Genomic DNA, 16,627 nt, shown 5'->3' with positions numbered 1-16,627 from the left:
CTGCAGTGGAAGGAATGCTGACATTTCCTGGGAATTCTGCCCAAGGACCTCCAGGCACTTTTGTGGGTTCCCTAGGCAGGAAGAAAGGGAGGAAAGGCGTCATGGGGAGACTTGCCTCACTCTCTACCCCTCCTCCCCCCTCCACCCCTCCTCCCCCCTCCACCCCTCCTCCCCTCCCCACCCCTCCTCCCCTCCCCACCCCACCCCCAGAAACCCGGACAAGGGCATCCAGTTCCTGATCTCTCGAGGCTTCATCCCCGACACCCCCATCGGAGTGGCCCATTTCCTGCTCCAGCGTAAGGGCCTGAGCCGCCAGATGATCGGAGAGTTCCTGGGCAACAGCAAGAAGCAGTTCAACCGCGACGTGCTCGAGTGAGTGCCCCGCTCGGGCTCCTCCCCGCCCTCCTGGCCCACCCTCCCGGATCTCCTGGGCGGCCTGGGACCTCAGCGGGGGAAGGCCACGGGGAGGACAGGACCTCTAAAGTCTGGGTGGATTCCCAGAAGTCCTGGCTCCAGTCCTGGTGGCTTCCTGATTGGTCCAGGAGCCAGCATCCCCATGGTCCTTAGCCAATCACCTGCCTCCCCTCCAGTCATTGTGCCGCTTACTGAGCCAAGGTGCTCCTCCGCGTAGGCATTGTAGGCGCTGTGGATGGGGACGCGGCTGGCGTTGGGGACGCGCGCGGCTGGGGCTGGCACAGAAATGGTCAAGGGAGACCAAAAGGCATGAGAGTGAACCTGAAAAAAGAAGGCCGTCAGCTCTGGGGCCATCTCCGCCTGGGGGACCGGCCCTTCAGCACCCTCTCCTGCCACCCGTCCAGCCCCCAGCCCCTAAGTGTCCGCTTTATATCGTGGGGGAAACATGAGGCAGAAAAAGAAGGGGTTAGACTGAGGGGTTTTAGAGCCAGAAAGTACTATGATTCCATAAAGGTAGACTGACCACCAAGGTTGAAGTCCAGGAGGTGGGGGATTTGGCGGTGAGGGGGCCGCCTTTGCTATAGCGCCCTGCTTCGTGGGTGTGGTGCTGTGGGTAGGTAGGCGAGCCCCAGGGCAGGGGGCGCATTCCCTGGGGTGGAGGGGCAGGGCCTTGGAGCCCCCTGTCCTCTGGCAGAGAGGAGGCGAGGCTCCGTGAAGTCTGCTCCGACCCGTCTCTCCCCACGCCTCTCCCGATGCCCCTCCTCTCTTCTGCTGGGCCCCCGCCCCAAGCTCACTTCCTTCTCGAAGGTCACCATTCTGTAAGGAGCCCTCCCCACTTCTCTCCCCACCCCCTTCTCCTTGGGCACAGTCTGCAGGAGTCCTGGGAGAACCTCGTCCTTTCGTACTTGCTCTTGAAGCAGCCAGGGCTACAGAGGGCTGGGGGCTCCTGCTTCAGGGCGTAGAAGCGCGGAGTCCCTGTCAGTGTCCCCTGGGTGGCACTCAGACACCTGGCCTCTCTTTATGGAGCAGCCCCGCTGCTGTGTCTGCTCTCTGGGCCTGCATTTCCGTGCCTGCAGGTGGGAGGGGCTGGGTTAGGAGGGGAGATCTGCTGTGCTCGGGAATCCCTGTCACATTCCTAAATTCATGACGGGATAGCTGTTACCTGAGTGCAGTCAGAAGAGAGGGGGCTTGGACCCATTCAAGGGACCGTGAAATCCCTGATGGCCCTTAGTTGACAGAAGCCAGCTCCTGCCTCTGACTCTTGGTGGCTTTGGGCAATCAGCTCTTCCCCCCAGAGCTGGTGTTCTGAGCGCCTAAACCCCTAAATGGACAGCATTTCTTTACCTTCCCCCTCTCCCTCTGGCTCCCCTTCCCCATCGCACGCACCACCCCTGCTGTGTGGGTGCCCCGAGGGGATGCCTTGAGGAAATGGCAGAAGAGGAGAAAGATCAAGTGTTCCCTCTCCTTCCTTTCCTGTTTTCCTCTATCTGGTTCATCTGTCCGGCATGAACTTTTAATTTGCCTTTGTCCCCTTTCCACTGGCGAAGGAGTAGAGTTGCTGCGCCCATGGCTTCATTCCTTCCTGCTGCCCCACACCCCCTGGGTGACCCGGCTTTGTCCGTCTGCTCTGGGGCAGGGGTGACTGCTTCACTCCCAGGCCCTGACTGCCTCGTCTGTTCTCTTCTGCCTTTCCAGACCCCATGTGGCCTGGCCCCGGAATCCTGACCTGCTAGGCCCCTGTTGATCTGTAGCTCTGGGAACACACGGTGTTTCTGCAGCCCGGGGTGTGCTGAGCAGCACAATGGAGACTAATTTCCATATCCTGCCTGGGCGATCGTGTGGGCTGGAGATGCAGACCGGCCGCTGCCGCCTGTGCCGAGAGGGGAGGTGGGCTGGGGTCTAGGGCTCACGGCTGAGCGGGCTCAGGCTTGGATGAGACGGCAGTGTGCGGGCAGGAGAGGTGGCTGGACCCGAGAGTCCGGCTCTGGACCCTGCTCTGCTCCTGACACGCTCTGGAGCGTTTGCAAGTCACTTCTCCAGGCTTCCTCATCTGCAGAGAGAGAGGGTTGAGCTGTGTGATCTCAGAGGTCCCTCCAGTGCCAGTGAATGTATCGTCTTTCCTAATCCTTAGTGCGTTTGTAGCACCCTGGCGTCATGCAAAATCATTTGCCCTGAACAAGCTTTGTCATCCTGCCAGAGCTGCCCAGAGCAGCCCTCAGGCTCCAGGACGGGGCTGGGGTGCCAGCGTTCACGGGGGAACGAGATGGCCATTCACCACTCATTCAGCAAATATTGAGTGCCTACTGTATGCTGGGAATAGGGCTGCACTGGGCATCCCACGTGTGTACGTGTCGGGGCGGGGTGCGCGGGTAGAGGAACAGGCCTGGCTCGTGGCCTCAGGGAAGTTATAGAGCCAGGTCTCAACGGGGAGAGATGCGAGGAGGAACGTGGAAAGAGAGTGAGGGGCCCTCGAGCCTCCAGTGGGCACTGTGGGCTTAGGGGGCGTCGAGTACAGAGCTGAGCCCCAATTCTGCCACAGTGAACGCCTCAGTCCCTCGTGCTGTGTTCTGCAGCCGTGCAGGCCCCGGGCTCTGAGGCCCCAGCAGACGGCCTGCGCGTGGCAGCTCCACGGAAAGGAGCCCTCCTCCCCCAGGTCTGCAGCGCGCCGACGGCCTGGTCTGTCTGCTGCGAGGTGCCTGGAGAGGATGAAGAAGCAGGAAGAGACAGGCACTGGCAGGGCAGCAAGACGCTGGGATTTTTGGTATCTCCCTGCCACTCAAGCCAGCTCTCTCGGAACCTTTCAGGATCCACTGCCTCTTCCTAACTCCCACCAGAGAAAACACACAGTGACAGTCACCCAGTGCTGTGTGTCCAGGCCGGGAAGGCTTCACTGGGATTCTACACGCGCCCCCGCCCCCGCCGGTGACATTCAGCCTGTCGTATCCATTCTGTACAAAGCTGTTTGCTGAATAAAAGACATAAATCACCCATCCCCTTGGAGACTGAGACAGCCCAAGCCACCGCTCTCTCCATGATGCAGCCAGATGGGAAGGGGAGAGGCTGAAAGTCTCTGGGAGGGGAAGGGATGGGGCCCTCCCCCCACTCCTGGGCCTGGGGGGACAGGAAGAGAGGAGGAGCTGGGCCAAGCAGAATCTGTCCCAGCCAGTGATTCACCTCTGAGCACCACAGATGCGGTGATGACATTTGCCTCCGGGGTCAGGCCCTCGGTGTTCTGGGAAGCTGACCCTCCGTCCCTTTGTGTCCTGGTTCCATGGATGCCCCATTCCAGGAAAGAATGTACCCAACCAGGCTTTATCAAATAATAATATGAGGCATTCTGAGCTCAAAGGGCCACGTCCATTCCAGTGTTGACCTGGGAAGGTGTTGTGTTTTGGTCGTTGGCGTTTGTTTTTTGTTTGTTTGTTTTTTGTAGGAGAAACCAGCCTCAATTTCCTCATTTGTCAAATGGGGATAATAGACCCAGTCATATGAATTAACTTTTTTTAAGTGCATATAAAGTGCTTAACTCAGTGCCTGAGGCTTGGTACATTCTTTAAAATGTCAGCTATTTCTATTATTATTTCTCCCACTTAAAAGCACAGGGCATTAGACCCCTCCCGCCTCCCCTTCCCCTCGGCTCCCTCCCCCAACACAGGGAAACCTCCCACTCCTGGGGGCTGGTCTGAGACAGAGTTCTGGGGAAGGGAGGGGACCACCTGGAGCTTGGAGGAAGTCCTCCCCTGGTGCTGAGGGGGAAGGGCAGTGGGAGACAAAGGGCAGCGAGATCAGGATTCTCTGGGGCTGCAAGCGTCTCGCTCTCAGTTTTCACGTGGCTGGGAAATTTGCCTCTGCTCCATTTCCTTTCTGAAATGCGCGCTTCAGCAGGTTTGAAGGCCAGCGGATGGGGAAACGTTGTGTGCTGGCTGTGAGCAGTCTCTTTCCCGGCCCGGGTGATCTTCACACCCACGGAGGGCATCTGTCTTTTCCAAGGAAAGGCAGGAAAGGCAGCTTTGGGGTTGAGTAGCCAGAAGAAAGTTTCCCGGGCGTTCCTTCTCTCACTGTGTCTGCCCCGTTCTTTGTTAGATGTTAGAGTCTGATGTTTCAGTCGGATTTCATCATTTCATTTCCATGGAATGTTCTGGCCAGAGTGCAGCAGATTGGCTCTTCTTAGGGGACATTGAGAAATGAAGACAGATTGTCTGTCAAACTCCGCAGGCTGGAAGGCTCTGGCCTCTCCTCGCTAGGAAGGAATGGTTTGAGCAGGTCCTGCGTGTCGTCTGTGTGTAGCCTCGGAAGGGTTGCCTTGCTCCTGAGGAGATCCACGGGGCAGGGGAGAGCGGGCTGGGGCCCAGGCCCACTCTGACGGGTCTGACGGGTCTGGAGAGAGGCTGAGGCAGGCAGGGATAGAAGACTTTGGGGGCTATTTCCACTGTTCTGAAAACTTGATGCTGCCCCCCACTCAGAGGAATGGAAGGAGGGGGTCTCTTCTAACTGTGGTGTCTTTGGGTTTTATGACCTTGACCCCTCACCTCTCCAGTGCCCTTTCCCCTATCCCCACCACCGCGCGCGCACGCGCACACACACACACACACACACACACACACACGCGCGCTCACACACACAGAGATGAGAGATTCTACGTAACAGGAGAGAGTCACTGGCGTTTAAAAGAATCATTCGCTCCTGTATGCGGAGATCTTGGAACCCCAGAGTGGGGTGAAAAACTCCAGAGTTGAGACTCTCTTGGCTTCGTCACAGCTGCATAGAAATTGGACTTTTACACAAAAATGAACATACCCACCACCCATTCCCCTCCTGAGTACCCAGGGCCCAGCTCTGGAGAGGTCTCTCTGGATCCTGCGTGATGTTCAGGTGTGGCTGAAACTGGCCGCTCTTTGCAGTGGGACTTCCTGGGAGTCACTCCCCGCGGGTTTCTCAGGAGGGCCATCTGTGAGCGAGCAGGCAGCTCACACACATCCAGCGTGTATCGTGTGCCAGCAGGAACGGTTCTAAGAACCTTACGTGCAAAGCCGCATACCATCTTGCCAGCAGCGCTGTGAGGCCAGTGCTGGGAGTCTGCACCAAATAAAGGAAACAGAGGAACAGAGGGGGTGGGGCGCTTGCCACAGTCCCAGGGCTGAGCAGCGGCTGAGACCTGAAGCCTGGCAGAGAGGTCCATAACCTGAGCCCTAAACGCCACACCATCCTACCTTGCGCGTCATCCCGACAGATGTGTGGTCTGAATGCCTTTACAGTGCTTGTCAGAGCCCAGCTGTGAATCGTGGTGCTGAGAAATGCTCTAGACGGTCAGCTGGTCCAGCTCTCTCATTCTACCTGGCCAGGGACTGAGGCCCAGAGAGAAGAAATGGCTAGTGCCCAGGCCAGGGGCAGGGTAACTGAACTGAATCGGATGCTATCCCATCCCTGACTCACCTTTATTTGCTGGGCCCCAACCCTCTCATCTGGGAAGAAAACAGAGCTGAGAAACTGATCCACAAATCTGCATTGATCTGAGCTACCTCAGTTTCCTCTCTCTGATAGATGTATGTTTTAAACAGTTGACGGGTCTGATGATGCAATTTCAGGCGAGTTCACTGGCGATGAAGGAAAGAGTCTTCACACCTGCGCTAGAGGGAAGTACAGATCTACTTACTCCCGGGGCATGTCAGCTCCGACTCGGTCCCTAATGAGAACACTCGTTTCTTTTTTTCTTAATATATATTTTTAATTGAAGTATGGTTGATTTACAACATTGTGCCGATCTCTGCGGTACAGCACAGTGACTCAGTTATACACATGTAGACTTTCTTTTTTTAATATTCTTTTCCATTATGGTTTGTTGCAGGATATTGAGTATAGTTCCCTGTGCAAGGTGCATTAGGACCTTGTTTATCCATTCTAAATGTAATAATTTGCATCTAGCAACCTCAAACTCCCAAACCATCCCTCTCCCTCCCCCGCCTCCCCCGCCTTGGCAACCACAAGTCTGGAGAACCTCATTTCTTTCTTTTTTTTTTTTTTTTTTTTGCGGTATGCGGGCCTCTCACTGTTGTGGCCTCTCTCTTTGTGGAGCACAGGCTCCGGACGCGCAGGCTCAGTGGCCATGGCTCACGGGCCCAGCCGCTCCGCGGCATGTGGGATCTTCCCGGACCGGGGCATGAACCCATGTCCCCTGCATCGGCAGGCGGACTCTCAACCACTGCGCCACCAGGGAAGCCCTGGAGAACTTCATTCCTTAAGCTCTGTTATAAGCTGGGAGCTTTACATACATTGTCTCTTCTAAAACCCATACCACCCCGCCCCACCCGCCCACTGGACGTTTTAGGTGTTAGCTCCATTCTAGAGATGGGGAAAATGAGGCACAGAGAGGTTGAGTAACTTGAACTGAAGACCTATATGGTGGAGACAAGATTCAAACCCAAGGGTGCCTGACACCAAAGGCCTGACTTCTTCCCGTCCTACCCCTGTCACTGGCACAGAGCGTGGGTCTCAAAGCCTGGTCCCCCGAACAGAAGCAGCGCCCAGGAGCTCGTTAGCAACGTCGATCCTCGGACTCCAGCCCAGACGCCTGGATTCAGAAACCCTGGGGTGGTGCCTAGCTCCGTGCAGTTGATCAGCCAGCTGGGTGGTTCTGGTGCGCCCTCAGGTTTGAGAACCACGGGCGAACAGGGGGCTGCCGGGCCCAGCAAAAGGGTAGTAGCCTCCGCATCCACACGGACTCCGATTTGTGGGAGCGGTTTCAAGGTGCGCCAGCCGCCATCCCTTCTGAGGACTTCAAACAAGATTTTCTTTGTCCCCGTGTTGTCACCAGGGACTCTGGCAGGTCCTCCTGCTCTAGTTTCTTGGCCACGTTGCACTCTTCCAGAAAGCCTCGACCTTCGTCTGGCTCGTTATGAGTTCCGACTAACAAAAATAACTCCCTGGCGGGTGGGGACATTTTTAATTGAATCGGATGAGACAAGAACGGCAGAAGTAACACCCGGGTTCCTCCAGCTCGTGGCGGTGGGCAGCTTCGTTTTCCATCCTAATCCTGAAAGCTGGCCCCGGCTCCGCCTGGAGCAGAGACCCACATGGGCACCGCACACACCTCTTCCCGGCCTTGGCCTGTACCTCACCTTCCAGGTCTTTGCTGTCTCTTCCAGACAATTAAAAATCCCTGCTGCTATCACTACCTATTTTCAGCTCCCAACCAGTTCCTTTGTCTGCCAGACACTGTCTTGCTATCTTTAAAAAAGAAAATAGTGGAGATGGCAAAATTCATTTTGATCACAGTTGTGTGCGCCGCTTCATCTCCCTGCAACACAGACTGACGCCACACGCGGTTGTGTTAACGAGCAACTTCCTGCAAGGTTGTACCTGTTTATACAGATGCAGGGAACAGCTGTGCTTACGATTCCCCAGCCCTTGGGAGGGACTTGCCACAGAAACCCACAGAAAGGAGAAGCCCCCCACCCCAGCAAGAGCACCTCCGCAATCACCCCCAGTCAGCAGCCCCTCCGAGGCAGGTCCAGACAGCACGTCAGGAGCTGCCTCTCAGGGCCAGGTCGCCGGGTTCTCAGCACTCACTGGCCCGCGTCATTGGCTGAAGGAAATGGGAAGCACGTGCACTCCAGGCCGCCTCGCTGCCCGTGGTCTGGAATCCACGGGGCCCTTCCCTCGGCAGCCGTGTCCAGGGGTCAGGTCCAGCCGATCAGGGCCACCAGGCAGAGCTTCCAAAGGCGCCGGCCGCAGGGCTCCTTCCCCAGCTGACCGTGTGCTCACAGCCCCGTTCATTCTTGAGTTTGGTCTGTCACTCACTCATTCATCCACCCCAGGAATGTTTACTGAGTTTATACATACGCCAGGGATGCAGAGACCGACTCCAGGCGTCGGGGAGCGCGTGGCACGGTGGGAGGACAGGCAGATGCTTGGGTGACACGGGAGACACAGCAGAGGCACCGCGGAGGTCCAGGAAGATTCCAGAGAGATGGAAGGCAGACCTGGAGGTTGGGGGTGGGCGGCAGGAAGGAAGAGCAGTGTGTGCAAACCTGGGGCCGCGGGAGAGCCAGGCTGCAGGGCTGGAGTCAGAACGCGGAAGGGGCAGGAGAGTCCGGGAGCAGCCAGGGCCGTGCTTTGCTGGGGAGCTCAGGCTTCATATGAGGGGTGTGGGAAACCTCGAAAAAGTATAAGCAGAGGAGTGAGTGACGGGGCCAAATGGCCGTCCTAGAAGTGTCGTTCCGGAAGATGGTTTGGAGGCAGGGAGGCTGGTTCGGAGGCTATTGAAGGACCGGTTGTGGCCAGATGATGAGGCCCTTACCCTCAGCAGAGGCTGCAGGGAGGGTAGAGGCGGGTGGAGCCCAGAGGCAGCGAGAGGCAGCAGGGCCTGGTGACTGGGGTGGGCGGAGAACAGAGGTGGCCGGTCACAGCAAACAGCCTCCTGGGCTGCTGAGGATTCGGAACACTAGATCTTTGTGTGTGAATATGTCTTTGCTGCAGGCCCGCCGGAGTAATCCGTACAGATTATACCAAATAAACACGTATATATTTTTAGCTTTGAGGGGAGAGCGATGCTGGGTGTGGTGACATTTCATCTGAAGAATTTCTCAAACTAGACATTATCAAATATTTACTCAGAGCAAGTTAAAATATTAAATACTTGGTAAAACATAAAATATGTCCACCCTGACTTTCCTGCGAGAGATGCCAGCACAACCTGTGGCCTTGTGAAGATTGCCCAAGGACTGACCTTTGCACTCAGCAGCCCTCATCCACGCTTAGTAGCACCATTACTTAAGGGGGTCTCTTATGAACACTGTAGATTAACAACAACAACAACAAAAATTAACTAGTTAGTGACTAATGGTAAAATAATAAGGGTGAACTCACGGCTACACTTAAGAGTTGTAGTGCGCGGTGGCATTCAGAGCCATAGGAATGGGTGAGGCCCCTAGGAAGAGGTTGTAAAGTGGGGGAAGGGACCTGGTGGGCAGCCCTGAGTTAGAGGCCAGGGGGAGGAGGGCCTGCGATGGAGGAGGGGTGCCTCTGGAGAGGAGAGAGTCAACCTAGGGGAGGGCAATGGGATGGAAACAAGAGAGAGGAGTGTTCCAAGGGAGTCTTTAACTGCGTTGACTCTGCCAGGAGGCCAGTGTGATGAGGACAGACGTTGGCGCCACAGGACTTGGCAACATGGCGGCCATTGGTGGCCTTGACAAGAGTTTTAATGGAATGCTGGGGTAGATGCTTGGCTGGAGCGGGTTGAAAAGTGAATGGGATTGAGCAAGTGGAAATAGCATGAGTAGGGATGACTTCTAGAAGTTTGGCTCCAAAGAGGAGTAGAGGGACTTCCCCAGTGGTGCAGTGGCTGAGAATCCACCTGCCAATGCAGGGGACACAGGTTCAAGCCCTGGTCCAGGAAGATCCCACATGCTGCGGAGCAACTAATCCCGTGCGCCACAACTACTGAGGCTGCGCTCTAGAGCCCGCGAGCCACAACTACTGAGCCCACGTGCCACAACTACTGAAGTCCACGCACCTAGAGCCTGTGCTCTGTAACAAGAGAAGCCACTGCAATGAGAAGCCCGTGCACCGCAACAAAGAGTAGCCCCCGCTCGCTGCAACTAGAGAAAGCCCGTGCGCAGAAACGAAGACCCAACACAGCCAAAAATAAATAAATAAATAAATAAATAAATATTTAAAAAAAGAGGCGTAGAGAAAAGAATTAGTGACTACAGAGCAAAGAAGGGTTGAGGCCGGGTTTTAATTTGTAAAATAGAAAAGGCAAGACTTTGGGTGCTAATGACGATGATTGGGTAGATACTAAACTGATATGAAAGAACATCTCCAACTTCATGTGTCCAAAACTGAAGTCTCGATCTCTCCAGCATGTATGTCCACCCATCTCAAAAACTAGTACCACCAGGCCCCCAGGTGTTCATGCCCGAGCTCTGAGACTCACCGCCGACTCCTTTTCCCTACCGCCCACATTCCTTCCATCACCTTGTCCCATCAGTTCTCCCTCCAGGATGTCTCTCAGATTCTGAGCTGGCCTGGTCCGTTCAGGTCTGTTCAGGTCCATTCAATTTGTTCCAGCTTAGCCAGGGCTCGTCGTCTCTAGCCTGAACCTCTGTAGGTGCATCCTGATGGCCCCCTGCTTCTCTCTTGCTCCTGCCCTTCCTTTTTCATTCATTCTCGCCCAACACCAGAGAAATCATCTTAAAACAAACTGGATCTTATCATGTCTCCCCCACCCCTCCCCCTCCCTTAATCAGATCCTACACATCTTTTAGGTCTCTGCTCAAATGTCACATCCCCAAAGAGGCATTTCTGGACACACCAATAAAAAGTACATCTCCTTGGGCTTCCCTGGTGGTGCAGTGTTTGAGGGTCCGCCTGCCGATGCAGGGGACGCGGGTTCGTGCCCTTGTCCGGGAAGATCCCACATGCCGCGGAGCGGCTGGGCTCCTGAGCCATGGCCGCTGAGCCTGCGCGTCCGGAGCCTGTGCTCCGCAACGGGAGAGGCCACAACGGTGAGAGGCCCGCATACCGCAAAAAAAAAAAAAAAAAAAAAACTACATCTCCTTTGTCCCCTCACAAAACCCTGTCCTTTCCCTACACAGAACTTGTCACGATTATAATGAAATAATTATTATTATTAATTTATTTTTTTAATAAGATTTTTTTTTTTTAGACGTTGGTAGGAGTTTATTAATTAATTTATTTTTGCTGTGTTGGGTCTTTGTTTCTGTGCGAGGGCTTCCTCTAGTTGTGGCAAGTGGGGGCCGCTCTTCATCGCGGTGCACGGGCCTCTTACTATCGCGGCCTCTCGTTGCGGAGCACAGGCTCCAGACGCGCAGGCTCAGCGGCCATGACTGACGGGCCTAGTTGCTCTGCGGCATGTGGGATCTTCCCAGACCAGGGCTCGAACCCGTGTCCCCTGCATTAGCAGGCAGATTCTCAACCACTGCGCCACCAGGGAAGCCCAAAATAATTATTTTTGACTCTGCGCTTAATGCCTGTCTCTCTCACTGGGACAGGATCTGTGTTTGTGTTGTTTGCCACTTATTCCAGGTCCCTAGCACAGTGCTGCATATGCAGAGGTGCTCAATGCATGCGGGGGGGTGGGTGGGGGGTGGGGGAGGGAGGGGGAGGGCAAGTTAGCTACTGGGGGGTCAGAGAAAGCCCCAGGAGGCAGAAGGTAGGGGGTCAGGGGTTTGGTCCGCTGCTGTGGGCTCCGTGTACCAGGCCAGCTCAGAAACTGCAGGGTGGCCACATGGCCTCATGTGACTGCTGACAGTGGAGTGGCCTTCACCCGTGACTCTGTGATGTGTCCAACTGCCCCTCCTTGGGCCCTCACAGGTCCCACCAGGCATCTGGGTGAGAGCAGCCCCCAGCGAGAGATGCATTAGCAACAGCCCCCGGGAGGGAACATGCCAGGAGTGCGATGTGTGCAGTGCCCCCTGCAAGGTCAGCTCTCTCGTGAGCTTTGGTTTCCTCATATAGTAAAAAATAACAGGATGATGCTTAATATCCCACCGGACTGAGGAGATGAAGTCATTGCCCACTTAGTGAAGCACTGAAAAAAATACTCAGTGAAGGAGGTGCAGAGGGAGCTGCCCACTGGCGTAGATTGGGGAGGGTCTCCCTAGCAGAGGGAACACCAAGCAAGCCCCTTTGCAGTCTCAGTTTTACCTTCTGTAAAATAGGGAGATTATACACCAGAAACGACCACCCAGAAACGTATGATTTTTTTCACCTTAAAGGTGATCAGAGAGGAGAGGGCTGTTGGCTGTGCTGGTGGAGGTGGCAGAGGATCTGGAGAACTGCCAGCAGTCTGCTCCCAGCAGGATTTCAGGGTGATGAAGAAGAAGACGGACAGGAGGGGAGGTTTTAGGTGCAAGTGATCTGCAGAACACGGGAAGAACGGGAGACGGGGAGAGGAGAGGAGAGAGAGCCAAGGTCAGGTGCAGGCTGGCACCTTAGGGAGGGAAAGGAGAGCCACGCTGTGCAGAGGGGCGAGGACCGTGGGGAGTGATTCCTGGATGACGGAGCCCCCGTTACAAGGTGAGGGTCCACCAGGGCATGGCCTCGGCCCGGCCACCTGCCCCAGGAGGGCACTGGTTCCCTGGGAGGCGGGGAGAAGCAGCCAGTCGTGTGAGCTGTATTCCAAAGCCAGCCAGAAACGACGCTGCCCTCCCTTGCTGCCTGCAAGCATCTGCAGCGCCTCCAGAGACTGCCTGTGGGCCGGCTCTGGGTCTGGGTCCTCATCAGAGAATGTCACGGTGGGGCAAGGGGTCACCTGGCCCAACCCCCAGCTCTACAGACAGGAAACGACTTGCAGGCAGTCGTGTCTTTCCGCCTCTCAAGACAGCTTCTGGGGGTTTTGCAGAAAACGTCTAGGTTTTTTCTCAAAGATCTGACAACCCCAGACCACCTGCCCATCAAACAGCGATGCCCGTGGTGGCAACTGCAGGGAGCAAGGCAGGAAATCAGTGTGTGTGTGCGTGCGCGCGCGCGCGTGCGCGTGTACGTGCGTGTGTGCGCCTGCGCGCGCATACGTGTGTGTATGCGCACGTGCCGTGGAGAAGGGGTGGGGCTGTCTCTCCCTCCCGCGCTCCCTCCCTCACCACCCCACCACAAAAGCAGCCCCTGAGAGCCGAGAGGACACGCGTGCTCCCGTGAGCTCCCAGGCTCTCATTTTAAAAGCATCCCCCCGACCTTGCGCTCGGCTCAGCCATTCGTTTTCTGTTTCTAAGGATCGGCTGGCGAGTTTGAGGGATGCTGATTCCCAGGCACTGCTCTCAATCGTCTAGTTGGTAAATCCGGGGTAGGGCCGGGGCCCTGCATTTTAACCGGCTGCCTGAAGGCTCTGCCATGGGGTCCTGCAAGAGGTGGGCTGTAGAGCCTCCCCAGCCCCTGGCACAGGTGTCCGCCCGCAGAGGCCTGCACACCCCGCGCCGCGGGTGGTGTAGGCTGCTGCCTGCTCTGCGGGCTGGCGTTTCCACCCGGCTGAGTCTCCTGCCCTGGTCCTTGACTCTCCGGCTTGTTACTGGAGCGGCCAGCAGCAGTCACCTGAGTGAAGGGCTGGAAAGCCGGCCGCCGTGCTTGGCTGGGCACGTCCGCCAGCTCCCGGCTGCTCTGCGGCCACCTCCCGCCGCTTCCCTCGGTGCCCATCGTGGGGTCAGCCCCGGTCCAGAGCATGGGGGACAGTCCATGGACAGAGGTTCTGGGAAGGACACCACTGAGGGACACAGGGTGCCGGGCCCGTGGGGTTCAGAGTCGTGCAGGGGGGCCAGGTTGGGGGTGGGATGGATGGACTGACGGGCAAGTCCTGGACCCCAGACCGGGGGGACCAGGGCCGTTCTGGGTCCTCCGGGCAGCCGGCCTGTGTGTCAGGGGTGGCCAGGCTGGGGCCCGTTGCCTGGGCCTGGGCCTTGCAGGAGTCGGCAGGGCCCGAGGACAAGAGGCTGCAGTGTGGCTGACCGCTGCTGCACACCAGGCCTGCCCCGCCCAGCCGGCCGAGCCTCGTCACCCTCGTCTGCTCTGCCTTCTCCCTTCTGGCTGGCTTTCCCTCTTTCTCCTCTTGTTTCTCTTTTACTCTTGCTCTCTGTCTCTCCCTCCGTGTCTCTCTCACTTGAGTCTCTACCCCCGTATCTTTCGCTGTCTCTGTGTCTCTGGCTCCCTCCCCGGCTCCCGCTCATGGCCCTCCTGCCGCACCGGTTCGCCCCCTCCGACCGGCATCCTGTCTGGCTCAGTCATGCTGGATGCGTCCCTCCTGGCCTGGCTGGGCTGGGCTGGGGGACACGCAGCTGTGGACCCTGTGATGCTGCCCTGAGTTCACCTTCCCTCACCTGGGGATGGCCCAGGGAAGAGGTGACAGGAGCTGCCCTCTCGCCTGCTGGACCTGCTGTCTGTCTCAGGTGCCGAGACGCAGCCCATTCCCATCCTTGGGCCAAGTCCTTGCCTCCCATCTCCCAGTCCCTGCCCCACCCTCTACTAAGGCTGCCAAGCCTGAGAGAAGCCCGGGCTTTACCAAGCTGAGTGTGGCTCCCAGCCTGCAGACAGCCGTCTGCCCTGTCCTGGGGGAAAGAGCCCCCGGCCCTGCCCTTTCTGAGTGGCCTTGGGATGCCCCTTCCTCCTTGTTTCCCCCAGGAGGAGTGGGGGGAGGCGGGGCCGCCGACCACCAGGGCCCTGACTGCCGCCACGGGGGCTCCTTGCTTTCTCCTAAAAACTGACAGCAGAGCCAGGGTCAAGCGGGGCCCCCAAGTCTCCCAGGCCGCAGGCAGCCCCAGAGCTGATCACGGAAGAGTTGGGGCCTGCTCAGGGTGGGACAGGTGGGCAGTGGTGTCCAGGCCTGTGACGCTGGTGGCGTCCACCACGGGCTGTGGGAACAGAGAAAGGGCAGGGTGGGGCAGGTGTTCGATGACCAGGACAGAGGAGCGCAGTGCAGCGCGTGGGTGCAGAAGGCGACATGTCCGCTGCACGGGGGGGCCTGTGGCCCTCAGGGGCACGGGGCCCGCTGCTCACGGCGCTGGAAGCGGTGCTCCCCGGGGAGGGGAAGCGTGGATACGCCGGCGGCTGGGAGGGCCTCGGGAGGGAGGCCCAGGAGTCTGCAGACGCTCCGACCTGGGAGGGTGCTGGTGTAAGAGGAGGTTCCCAAACGGGGCGGAACCAGGGAGAAAGGCCCCGAGAGGCCTTGGAGAGGACAGAAGAGAAAGCACTGTTCACCGTTTGAACCCCTGACTCTGGGCACCCTGGGGCTGAGAGGAAAGGACCTGCTTTCGGAGGCAGCAGGCTCAGCCTCCTGGCCCTGGGGCCTCGGACAGCTGGCCGCAGCCCCGGACCCCAGGGTCCGGAGGTGGGAGGGAGGCCCTCAGGCGGTCCCTCGCAGGGCGGTCGGGTGGGAGGAGGTGTAACGAGGGTCCTCGCGGGCGGTGGAAGGAGACCCTGGGGGTGGGTAGGGTAAGTCCCCCCTTGTTGGTCACAGACACCAAGTCCCCCCTCCCCACCAGGGTGGGGCTTCCAGCCGGCGGGTGGCCCAGCCCTCCTCCCAGCTCTGGTGGGTGGAGCAAGGTTCGGGGCCCCCGCCCCTCACGACCCCCTCCCCTCCCGGCCTCAGCTGCGTGGTGGACGAGATGGACTTCTCTGCCATGGAGCTGGACGAGGCCCTGCGCAAGTTCCAGGCGCACATCCGCGTGCAGGGCGAGGCCCAGAAGGTGGAACGGCTCATAGAGACCTTCAGGTGGGACTCTTCCCCAGCCCCACTCCCCTCGCACACACCCGGGACTTGGTGGGGGGGGAAGTAGAGTGGCTGTAAGCCTGGGGGCCAGGAGTCCCTGGAGGGAAGTAAAGATGCGGGACAGACCCCTCAGGCTCTCCCTGCAGTCACCTCACCGTCCCCATCGACCAGAACATCTTTCCTGAGCGTCTGTGTGAGGCTGGAACGGGGCCGGGAGTGGGGTTCCGGGGGTCTCTGGGTGTGTGACAGCTGCCCCGTGCCCTCGGAGGGGATGGGGACCGAGGTACGGGGCAGACGACAGTCAGCGGCAGGAGGGGGAGCCTCCCTGGGCTTAAGCCCTCGGAGGGCTGGACACGTTCCCAGGTCCCCCCGTCGCTGGAGCTCAGGGAGGGTGTGGGCCCTCAGCACCCTCACGTGTCTCCCCGCACAGCCAGCGCTACTGCATGTGCAACCCCGAGGTGGTGCGGCAGTTCCACAACCCGGACACCGTCTTCATCCTGGCCTTCGCCGTCATCCTCCTCAACACCGACATGTATAGCCCCAACATTAAGCCCGACCGGAAGATGATGCTGGAGGACTTCATCCGAAACCTGCGAGGTAGAGGGGCGGCGGCGGGAGGAGCGGGGACGCTGCCTGGGTCGTTCCGGGAGCCTCAGCCCCGATGCTAGGTTGTCACCCCGGTGGCCAAGGGCACTGCATGCCGCTCTCTGGGCCCGGTCTCGCCGAGCGGCCCTGGGGAAGTTGCTAGCATGCCAGGCATCGGGGGAGTTTCCAGGAGCTGCTGCCACTGTCCTGCGGCAAGCGGCAAGAGCCCCTGGGCGATGCCCCTTGCCCTCTGTGGAACGTCGTCCGTTGGGTGACCTCCGGGCCCCAGGCACCACGGCTGCTGTCTGGGTGGTACTGGCCCTTTCGTGCTCCACGACTTAGGAGAGAAGAGCCGTGAGCAGGGCCTTGAGATAAGCTTTATGGCGTTTACCAGCCAAGTCGTCTCCTAACTGA

General features: G+C 58.2%; 1 protein-coding gene across 6 annotated transcripts in view; it reads left to right on the top strand.

Moving 5' to 3' along the window:
• Positions 1-16,627, top strand: part of IQSEC3 (IQ motif and Sec7 domain ArfGEF 3) — a 100,748-nt gene that overhangs the window by 64,415 nt on the left and 19,706 nt on the right. For all 6 annotated transcript variants that reach the window (XM_049694812.1, XM_049694811.1, XM_049694815.1 and 3 more), the window contains exons 5-7: positions 211-372; positions 15,509-15,631; positions 16,059-16,225. In XM_049694812.1, coding sequence (XP_049550769.1) covers positions 211-372; positions 15,509-15,631; positions 16,059-16,225 — 452 coding nt within the window. The remainder of the gene's footprint in view (positions 1-210; positions 373-15,508; positions 15,632-16,058; positions 16,226-16,627) is intronic.

This window comes from Orcinus orca, chromosome 11, assembly GCF_937001465.1.
Source record: "Orcinus orca chromosome 11, mOrcOrc1.1, whole genome shotgun sequence".
Classification (NCBI taxonomy): Eukaryota; Metazoa; Chordata; class Mammalia; order Artiodactyla; family Delphinidae; genus Orcinus; species Orcinus orca.
This window is presented reverse-complemented; position numbering and strand designations above follow the sequence as displayed.